The sequence below is a fragment of the Mandrillus leucophaeus genome, unplaced genomic scaffold (genome assembly GCF_000951045.1).
Source record: "Mandrillus leucophaeus isolate KB7577 unplaced genomic scaffold, Mleu.le_1.0 Scaffold405, whole genome shotgun sequence".
Taxonomy (NCBI): domain Eukaryota; kingdom Metazoa; phylum Chordata; class Mammalia; order Primates; family Cercopithecidae; genus Mandrillus; species Mandrillus leucophaeus.
Window position 1 is genome coordinate 881,132 of NW_012104310.1, and position 11,745 is coordinate 892,876.

Genomic DNA, 11,745 nt, shown 5'->3' on the forward strand with positions numbered 1-11,745 from the left:
TGTTAGCCAGGATGGTCTCAATCTCCTGACCTCGTGATCCACCTGCCTCGGCCTCCCAAAGTGCTGGGATTACAGGCGTGAGCCACCGCGCCCGGCTTTCTGGGCTATTTCTAAGGCTACAGAATTCTCCCCTCATTCCTCAAATTCCAGCTCATATTGGTCTGTATATAAATGAATCCATACAAATCTGAAGAAGGTATTTTAAAAATAATCATCAGAAAAATAGTGAGACCACCTTCATTGGAAAAGAAATTGAGTATATTTTTTTACTGACTATAAATCTTGACCTAATTATTAAACAAAACCTTCATATTAAAATAAATTAAGCCTACAACTCAAGTAAAATATATCTGAACCATGCTGAAAATTGATATTACCGTAAGAGAAAAAGAATTATTATCAAAGGTGAGAACAACAAACCTTTTTTTCTCAAGGGAGGCTCCTCTACTTCTCCTAGACCAAGATTGAAACAAAAAATTAGAAAATATTTTAACATAGAATAAGACATCATTATTTCCCCCTTTCTTTGTTCATTTAAAAAACTATTAGTTTTAACAATCATAGTCTTTACATTACTTTGCTTCCCAAATTCCAGTTTTTAAGTATAAACTTTGTTTATATACATTTGTATAAGATTGTTTCATTTTTATGAATTCAATAAAATTATGGCAGTGATCCAAATTATACATTATAGGTTATAAATCATGTTAATTTCAATTCTCTATTGTTCCTCTTGTACTCTTACTGGGGCCAAAACAAATATAAATTCAGGAAAAGTTATAAAAGTACTCTAATAATAAAAGCATTCCTGGTAGTCAAGGCTGAATACATGATTTCTGATGACTAAGACTGACCCTAAAAAATGTTATCTAATAGATGGAATCATAATGCTTTGTTTTTTTCATACGCATTCAATGGCAGTTTTTATGTGGTTTGAGTTGGCTATTTCCTTTTATTCATTAATATATATAAGAGAGCACATAGGTTAGTTGCATAATTGTTAGGACATTTAGAATGTGCCCTTCTATTCTACACCACCATTTGGTTCAATAAATTTACTCTTTTGATTGTACTTTTAGTAAGATTGCTTTCTGCTATTTGACTATAAATATGACACATGTGTATAAAACACTTACATGTATTTTTAGTTTTACTGTTTTTATTTTAATCTTCCTAGAGATAAACTTGAAAAATAACTACTATTTTTTCCAAAGAATCATATAAATGTGAGTTTGTGTTGTGGTTTTATACTAGTGCATAATGAAACTCTCTTTGCTGTAATGCTACATTAATATTAGCATTTAATGTTGACATCTTTACCATACTGGCAGATAAGCTATAAGATAAAAATCAAATAAAGACCAATTTACTGTGTTTGGCAGCCTGTTGATATGCTTTTAGCAGTGAGAAATGTATACATTTTGTTTTAGCTTGACCCAAGGGCTCATTTGAATGTAAACTGAGGCAAGCCACTATAATACATATCTAATATTGGTCCTAGCAGTTAGATATATCTCTATGTTCTTTGTACCTTTATCAGTGTCTTCGTCACCATCATCTTCTTCATCAGCTTCAGATGAGATTATGTCGGATAACAAAGAAAAGAAGCCATAGATCCAGTCCGTGGTTTCCTCCACAGCATCATGTACAAGTTTTAAAGGATCCGAGCCAATCTTGGCAATAGAGCTTGCTAAAAGTAATAAAAAAAAAAAAAAAAAAAGAAAGAAAGAAAAAAATTGCAATCATTTCCAAAGAACTTAAGAAAAGCTGTTTTTACTGATTTGTTCTTTTGACACAATGAATATGTCAATTTCAACATTCTAAATATCTCCTGGCTACAATTTTTTGCTCAGAAATAGAAACTTTATCTTGCTATAATATACATGCATGCCAAGAAAGAAAATGCCCTTGGGAAGTTTATAATCCAAATAAGAGTTAACACAGGAAAAAAATTAGGCGTGAATTAAAATAATGTGTATTTATGTTACCCAGATTGCAAATAAACGCTGTGTTACGGATGTTCAGGAATGGAAGAAATCATTTCGGCCCATATTGTATGGGACAGCATTATAGAAAAGATGACTCTGTAAGTTTTCAGACAAATAACAAGTTCTGCAAGTTGACTAAGGTAGTTGTGGCAAAATTAAGACTGATAGGCCCATTTATTCTAATTTGTGATACCACAGGAAGAATCTGGAGTAGTCAAGTTAGTGATCATATCAAGCTCTAGTTGGAATAGATTATATTTATCTGTTAGTCATCCCTGTACATTAAATTAAAAAGTATTCGAACTGCTAGTAACTTCAATGGATAGAATCTATAAGTCTTCCCTTTTCTATGTCCTAGGAGATATAAAATGTTTGTGAAATGAAAGATTGAATCATAAAATGTGCAAGTAAATGATTAGGAATTTCCAAAATTTTGTTTTTCCAATCATATGAAAACTGCTCTGAAGAGGCAAGCATAGCCTTTAGGATGTGATTACAGAGGTGATCTATCTAGAAATATGGTATAAATTACCTCTGATTTTTTATCCATCTGTAATTAAATTTTAGAGCTATGTTTTCCTTAATTTTAAAAACTATTTTAGCTTTTCAGAGATTCTTCTCTGTTTGACATATTTAAGAGATGAGAATTATATCAATGTATTATATTATCTAAAGGTTAAGTACATAAAATTAGACTTTTACTCTGATTGACATAGGAAGTCATTGGAAGATTTGAGCAGAAAGATGAAGTGATTTGACTTCCTTTGCTGTGTTGAAGATTGAAAGGGTGCCAGGCTGGAAACAGGAAGACAAATATGAAGCCAACTGAAATAATCCAAGAGAAAGATGATGGTGATTTCTATCAGGGTGGTAACAGTGTGTGTGGTGAGACGCAATCAGATTCTGAATGTATTCCAAAGAGAGAATTAATAGTAGATGCTTCCAGTGTGGTTGTGATGTGACAGAAAGAAATTCAGGATAACTTCTAGGTTTTTGGTGTGAGAAACTGGAAGGAAGGAAATGCCCTGAGCTGGGGGAGGACTGGAGAGAAACAAGATTCTTGTTGGGTGCGAGTGGGGTTGGGAGTAGAAAAGTAGCTGAGTTTTAGACTTTCAAAATTTGAGTTGCCTATTAGATACTTACATCAAGATGTAGACATTTGTATAATGCAATGTGATGTAGAAAAGAGGAGTTCTACCTGAAAACAGAAACTTAAGAATCCAACAGAAGACAGAAGGTATCAAAGCCATAACAATGAGTGAGATCACCAAGGAAGTGGACCCAGAGACACTTAAACAAATGTCAGGGAGATAAGTCAGAGAGATAGGAAGAAGGCTGCAATGGATTCTGAGGGGACATGACGGAGAGAGTGACAGGCAGAGCAGGAGTGAGCAAGAGAGAGAGAGAAAGAAGGAACCAAGAAGGTATAATTCAGTAGAGGCAGTGAGTATATTTTTCTGTCTATGACAGAGATTGAGTAATACTAGAAGAGGAACTAGGATCATAGTGAGTTTTTCTGTTTTTACCACTGTTCAAATAGGAAGAATGTACCATGGTTTATACTGATGGGAAGATCTCATAGAGATGGGAAAATTATATGAAAGAGAGTATTTCTGGGGAAATTTTTTAATTTTTAATTTTATATTCCATTCTGAGGGATTTGTGGAGCACACAGACCATTCAGTGACCCCCGGTATAAAATGCTGCTCTCTGGGAAGCCTGTCTCCATGATTCATTGATAACGTATTTTCACTCTTTGCACCCCATTTTACTACATTCCTGAGTGTTTCATGTGAGCAAGAAATGGCCATTTGAATGGTGAGATTAAACCTTAGACAAAGGAAATGAAATATAATTTTATAATTGCAATTGAGGATTTTAAAAGAATCATATGTAAGGAACTGGATTGTTCTGGCACCATTAAAGGCATTTTTAGCACTGGTATATTTTATACCTAATGGAAAAATCTGCAAATGAGATTTTTATGATGAGAATAGATTGAGACTATTTCTCCATTTCCCTTCTTTCTGTGTTAACTGAAGAGCTTAACAATAAAATCTAACAAAATTGAAATCAGTTTAATTATGCTTATGCTTAAATGTACTATATGTACTTTGCAGACATATATATATTGCCTGGCTCTAAAATAGTCAAAGCAGGCTATTTTTATGAAGTTATCATCGCTAGCTTGAGATCAGCTTCTGATTTTCTGATTTTCAGCCATGTGGACCACTTTTTCCGAAACCTAAATATACACACACACACACACACACACTTAAATAAGACAGTAGTCCTGAAGTTGATTCTTATTATCTCTTTCAGACCTCACATCCAAATTCAGATCATATCAATGGAAAAAAATTATTCAATGCAAACTAAAAATTTTATTGATGTCTTTTTTTAAGGAGATACTTAGGTAATTTTACTTTCTTAGCTTTCATGTTTCCCTAAGTTTAATTGCATACATGACAGTGATGATCATCTTAAAAATAATAGTCAGACACCATTATAAAAACTTTACATGTATTAACTCACATTTTCTTCTCAATAACTCAGTGACGTAGGTATATTATTTTCTACCTTTTTGTAAAACATAGGAAAACTAAGGCACAGTTAATTTAAATAAGATGCCTCAGGTTACATAGCTAGTAAGTGATGGAGCCACATTTTACACCCATTTTAGGTCACCAAAACAAGATTGTTAACTATTGTGCTATACGCTGTCAAAACAAAAAGCATAAAATCACAATTGATTCTAGGGTCATGTTTGGGATGGGGAGATTTTAGAAGGGGTTTTCTTGCTCTTAAAAGGAAGAACAAAGACTTTACTGCATGGGAACAAAAAAGCTTGCAGCTACTGCAGTCCTCTTGTAACCATGAGAACAGTAGCTGACTCTTTGAGAAAGGCAAGGATTAAAACTGGAAAAAAAAAAAAAAAAAATGAGTCCACGATGACATTGCTAAGGCCTTGAAGTATCCAATGTTGAAATCACCCTACCTTCAGCACTTCTGTTATATGAGATAAGAAATGTTTCTCAGTGTTCAAGTCATTCTTAATTGTATCCAAGTTTTCTTACAGAAAAATATACCACTGAATGCCGGGAAAACTGCTTTAGGTTACTTGTGGTCAGTAATTGGATTCTTGGCACTGATGAAAGAGTGCCAAGAGAGACAAGAGAGGCCAAGAAAAGTTTAAAGTTAAATAAGATTTGTGTTTGTCCTCTGGTTTTGAAGCTAAGCTATGCACATACTTAAGTTTCTAAATGGGACTATACAAGAAAAATAATCATTTTCTCAGCTTCCCTTCTAAAAAATCAAGTCTATAGTTTCACTGTTATCTTTGGCCATCAGTCTCAGAGTCTGTAGGTAATATTTGACCCTTCTTTATTTTTCATATCCTGAGAAACATCAGCAAACAATGGTTACAAGCTTGGGCTCTGAGTTCAGACTGATAGCATTCAAGTTCAAGCTTCCTACCCAGTGCTGTGCCAACTATACTGAAACAAAAGAAGAAACAGTAATAATCATTCTTCCTTTATTTAAAATGTTGATATTTTTGTCATCATAGATTTTTGCATTAATTTTGAAAATTTAAATTCTGCATGAAAATATTATTTATTTCAATTTTTGAGTGTTTTGGAGGACTCCAATTTTGCACCCATGGTACTTTGCTCACTTTTCTCTAGTCCTGGTACTTCCCCAACCTATTAGCTCTATGATATTGAGAAGACTAACTTTTGCCACATCTATAAAAGTTAGCAATACCTTGCTTTCCAAAGTCACTATTCTAAATCAAGACCTCAACCCTCTAGTGCCTGTTATTCCTGTATTCAACCTCTCTGTACTCCAATTTGTAACATATTCAGTTAGTGGGAAAAAGGATAAAGTACTCTGTGCTTCCATTTGCTGAACCATAAAATGACAATAAAAATAAGACTGCATAAGGATCTTATGCGTAATACATGAGATAATATAGACACTTCAAATGGTACAATGCCTGGTAATTAGTAAACATCAATGTGAAGAAATAAGCAAGATTGTCTGTTGAATGACCAAAAGTTCTTCTGAGCTTGCTAGCCGGAACTAATAGCTTCCCCTCCCCTCAACAAGGAGGCCTGTGTATCATCTCAATTTCTCCCAAAGTCTTCAAGTGCTACACAACTGGTGTTTCCAGTATTTCCTGATGCACTTGGCACCTAAACTCTGACTGCACAGCACTCAAACTCAAACGATTAACCCCAACCTTAATGCTACCCTCATGCTTTCCTTCAAAGGAAAGAACAACTAAGAGGTGGAGTCTCTAGATTTGTCCATCTGCATCTGTCTGAGCCACTCCACAGGAAGGCAAGAAAACAAGGGTCCCAGGAATCTTCTGCCCTTCTGCCCATGACTCTGCTTGCGCCAGATGGCACTTATTGGTGTTCACTGAAGCACAGTATACATAAACTTTTTGGTGTAAAGCATGTGCATTTGTCCGTTTTCACACTGCTGATAAAGAGACACCCGAGACTGGGTAATTTATAAAGATAAAGAGTTATAATGGACTCACAGTTCCACGTTGCTGAGGAGGCCTCACAGTCATGATGGAAGGTGAAAGGCATATCTTATATGGCAGCCAGCAAGAGAAAATGAGAGCCAAGTGAAAGGGGAAAGCCATTATAAAACCATCACATGTCGGGAGACTTATTCACTACCACAAGAACAGTATGGGGGAAACTGCCCCCTGTGATTCAGTTATCTCCCACTGGGTCCCTTCCACAACATGTGGGAATTATGGGAGCTATAATTCAAGATGATATTTGGGTGGGGCACTACCAAACGATATCAGCATATAGGGCAGAACATATGATTTAATAAATGTTAGATAATTATCAGTTTAAATTTCATGATCATTTAACTCAAACATACAACAACACTCCATAAATGCAGGTTGCTGTAAATATTAGCATGAGATCACTTAGTCACTGCGCCCTCATAGCCACGCTTGGTAAGGTCCATGAAATCCAAAGACTGTTTTCATTGGAACTCATGAAAGAACTAATGCTTGCCCCTGACTTCCCAGAAAATATTCAGATCCAAATATTTGGAACTAAATTGAGGTAAGGGTTTTTTATAATGTCATGAATGTTACCCAAACCAGGAACAAGTAAACTTGGTATATGTTGCTGTATGTACCTTCTGTATGGTAGTACTCAGTATGAGGTTGGCTAAACAAAACAGAGATTTCTCTTTTACAATAATTATTGAGCACTGATTATGTACAATATTCTAAGTGTAATATATAATTGATATCTACATGGTTCTAATTTTGGCATGTGAGGAAAGTTATTTCAAAATACATACAGATAATTTTCTAGACCTAAAGAAATAATTTTAAATGACTAGTTTTTCTCCATTTCTGCAAATATGTATATGAATACTTTTGCTTCTGATGGTGAAATTTTTATCAAGTTAAGAAAAATTTTAGCAAATTATGTGTCATTTAATATGCCCTGAGTTACATGTCATTTTTTGCTTAAATTCCTGTGAAATTACTTAGTCTTTGTCTTGAAGGTAAACAAATTTCCTCAGAACTTTCCCAGTGCTGAATGAAACTTCAGATGTGTTTCCTCATTCTCAACCCACAGCCTCAGATGAGAAGAAAGGAAAAACAGATAGGAAAACAAAACAAAAATGTTTTTTAAAATCTGAAGTGGTGGGTCGGTATATGCATAAAACAATGCTGTCTCCACTAAGTTAATAGGTTTCTTAGACTCAGAAATGTAGCTCAGAGAATACAAAGGCTTATGAAACAGTTTGGGCTCAAGGTCTGGCATTATTTGTAATAGTCAACTATTTCCTAAGGATGTAGGGTAGAAATGCTAATTTAATTTATTTCTAAGCAGAATTCATTGGAAACAAAAAGCATTCATAGTGAATTTAATAGTGTTCTGAGACTTTGGGTCCTGGAGTTTCCAGCATCAACAATACTAGGCACAGGTATTTATGAATAAACAAAAATATGTGCCCATACATTCACAGTGAAATTTGGTGTCTTCATTGACTTGATGTTTACTCAAGACGTTGTACTTTAGAGCTTTTTAAGTCCAAACAATTTCTCATAAATTGGGCCATTTGTTCTTGGTATGTTTGGTTGACTTCGATGATGTTAGAACTGCCATTTTTAATTATTGTCATCACAGGGGAAGGGGTTTCAACCTCTTAGAGCCAAATGCCTTTTTTTCTCCCATGAATTTATTGCTTTCTTATTTACTGTTTTATTTCAAATTGAAAGTAAAGACAGAATTAGAGACATAAGTAAAACATCCAAAAACGTTTATTGCAACACCTTTATTCCTCTGTATTTAACCCCTAAGATGAGTTTATATCCTGCCAGTGGAGGTTTCTAAATGTATAGTACCGGAATTACACATTTTCCTATTATTTTTTCTTGCAAAATGCAGGAAGTATGGCTATATTTGTATAAATTGCTTCAGTTCCAGAAGCAACACTTGATATTTGGCATCTGATAAGCCACTTTTGTTGTAACCAAAATAGTAATAATTTATAGTCCTAAACCATGTTTTAAAAATAGATTTTCCACACAGAAGCATTTTAAGAGAGGCTCATTTTTTGAGATCCTCTTTTTATATTCACTTATATTGACTCTTTAAAATAATTTATACTAAAGGATTAATTCAGGAAGACCTGGCTAACTGATAGCAATTTGAGAGGAGCAAAGGTAAAAATAATAATGAAATGCAGAGGTGGAAGCCAATGAAAATTGAATCCAGTTACTGTGCTATATTCTTTGCATTTGATAATTTTGTTTACAGTATATAAGATCCTCACATGGACAAAAATGCAGAATAAAAGCTATGCTGTAAAATTTTCTTGAAACTAAATATGTACATTAAAATGAATTTTTTATTTAACTTTATGATTTAGCAAGATATAGAAATGTTGAATAATTTGATTTCAGAATGAGTAATCAGATTGTGAAATAAATTATGAGATGCTTCAATGCAGCACCTTTCAGATGCTTTTGTAAAGAGAAAAGTACGAGGAAACCTCATTTTCATATATTTAAATGCCTTACTTTAAAAATAAGTGAATATTTTGCTATTGCCATACTTAGGAATAAATGTTCTATCTTAAAAATAGAACATTTAAATAGTTGTCTACAGTCATCTGAACAATAAATCAAAATTATGTAAGTGATTTAACTTCAAAATTAAGTGTCTGAATAGATTTTCATTCAGTGAGATTTTTAACATAGAGACCATACACATAGATTGAAATTCTCTGGAGTCTCTTATCTTTACTCTCAATGAACACTCCTCAAAACATGATGACATTAAAAGTTGAGTTAATACAAACACCACATGTTCTCACTCATAGGTGTGAATTGAACAATGAGAACACTTGGACACAGGAAGGGAACATCACACACCGGGCCCTGTCATGGGGTTGGGGAAGGGTGGAGGGATAACATTAGGAGATATAGCTAATGTAAATGATGAGTCAGCGGGTGCAACACACCAACATGTTTTGAGGAGTGTTCATGTGCACAACATGCAGGTTTGTTACATATGTATACATGTGACGTTGTGCACATGTACTCTAGAACTTAAAGTATAATTTAAAAAATTGGGTTAATAAAATACCCATAGTGCTTCTAATATTAACCTCACTTGGAGGATTGATTTTACAAAAATTCTAATTGCAATGTAATTTTTTCCTCTTCTTTTTTCCCGTTCAGTCTCTCTTTCTTTCCTCCTCTTTCTCTTCCTCCTCCTCTTCCTTCTTCCTTCTTTCTTCTTCTTCTTCTTTTTCTTTTCTCTCTCTCTCTAACTCTCACTCATTCTCTCTCCTTATGACTTCTGGGTAATACCAATATTAGACTAAAATGACCAGTCTGTCCCTCTCCTTTAGTGAGTTCTATGATCTAAATGTCTATGCCCCCACAAAAATCCATATGTTGACATCCAAATACCAAAGTGATAGTGTCAGGCCTCTGAGCCCAAGCTAAGCCATCACATCCCATGTGACCTGCACATACACATCCAGATGGCCAGTTCCTGCCTTAACTGATGACATTCCACCACAAAAGAAGTGAAAATGGCCGGTCCCTGCCTTAACTGATGACATTACCTTGTGAAATTCCTTCTCCTGGCTCATCCTGGCTCGAAATCTCCCCCACCGAGCACCTCAAGACCCCCACCCCTGCCCACCAGAGAACAACCGCCCTTTGACTATAATTTTCCTTTACCTACCCAAATCTTATAAAATGGCCCTACCCCATCTGCCTTCGCTGACTCTCTTTTCAGACTCAGCCTGCCTGCACCCAGGTGAAATAAACAGCCTTGTTGCTCACACAAAACCTGTTTGGTGGTCTCTTCACAGGGATGTGAGTGAACTGTGCAAGATAGTTTTTGGAGTTGTGGCCTTTGGAGGCAATTAGGTCCTGAAGGGCAGAACCCTCACAAACAGAATTAGTGCCCTTATAAAAGAGGCCTAACAGAGCTCACCCCTTCCATGATGTGAGGACACAGCAAGAAGCCTATGAGCTAGAAAGTAGGCTCTCACCAGATAGCAAAACAGCTAGCAATTTGATCTGGAATTTCCCAGGCTCTAGAATTGTGAGAAATAAATGTCTGTTTATAAGCTATCCAGTTTATGGTATTTTGTTATATCAGCAAAAGAGACTAAGAGAGTGAGACACATGCAAAAAAATAAAATAAAATAAAGGGTAGGATGCAAAACTCCTGAAGTACATTGGATTCTAAAAGATAAAATCCATTTGATTTGCAATTTTGAAAAAATAAAATACTTGCATCTGCAAGAATTGTTGGATATTTAGATGCTTTTAAACCAAAGGAAAAGCTAAGATCCTGATTTAAAAGCACTTTTGGTGAGCTAATTGTTTTATTGACTGCAGAAGGAAATGACTGTCACTTTGCTAATCTACATTTGAATAGTCATATTGTAGCTCCAATCCTTGCTTTTCAATATCTGAGGCATGGGCATTTTCCTTCTGCTTTAAAAAACTTTCTCAATTGAAATTTTTCCACACTCATCTTTACTATTAACTTACTTCAGTAGTTTAGAAACGTGCACTTGTGTGGGACCTAATGAAATTAAACGCAAGCATCCCCAGTTACAATTATGTGGTTATCTCAGTATATCATAGTTTATGGTAATGTAAAACTAAATTACTCTTGTTGTTACTCAACTGTTACTTCTTGAGGCAAAAGGAACATTACTGAATGCAAATAGATGTATATTTCACCTCTCTTACTCAATATGACCCCAATCAACCACCTTTTTTACCAGCAAAATTGTGTGACAGATGTTTAAACCTGGAATATTTCCAGCTAACTGGGGCTAGACCCATGTCAAATAACGGGCACTTTATATTTCAAAGCAAAATTAAAAAATATCTCAGGTTTCTTTTACCCCTGTCAAGTATCCACATGAAAATTAGGGCATCATATCATACTTTTAATAATAAACATAAATAAAAGGTATGACTATTGAATTTGCTTTTCTCTTCTTATAAAAATCCATGTTAAATATAAACAAGATTTGAATCTATGCATCATATAATAAGAAATGGGAACACATGGTTTTTGTAGGTTTACAGATTTCCATAGATTTGTTTCCAAGCTAAGATTCAACAGAAATAATTTTCTGGTAGCATAAAAGTCAAAATATTTTACTACTCCAGTTGGATGATTTACTTAGATCACTGTATTATAAATTTATAAGATTAGTG

General features: G+C 34.6%; 1 protein-coding gene across 3 annotated transcripts in view; it reads right to left on the minus strand.

Annotated features, from left to right (window-relative positions):
* The window catches only part of TRDN (triadin), a 419,992-nt gene that overhangs the window by 332,428 nt on the left and 75,819 nt on the right, over positions 1 to 11,745 (minus strand). For all 3 annotated transcript variants that reach the window (XM_011992160.1, XM_011992161.1, XM_011992162.1), the window contains exons 3-4: positions 1,532 to 1,690; positions 421 to 453 (exon numbers count right to left, since the gene is read on the minus strand). In XM_011992160.1, the coding sequence (XP_011847550.1) occupies positions 421 to 453; positions 1,532 to 1,690 (192 nt within the window). The remainder of the gene's footprint in view (positions 1 to 420; positions 454 to 1,531; positions 1,691 to 11,745) is intronic.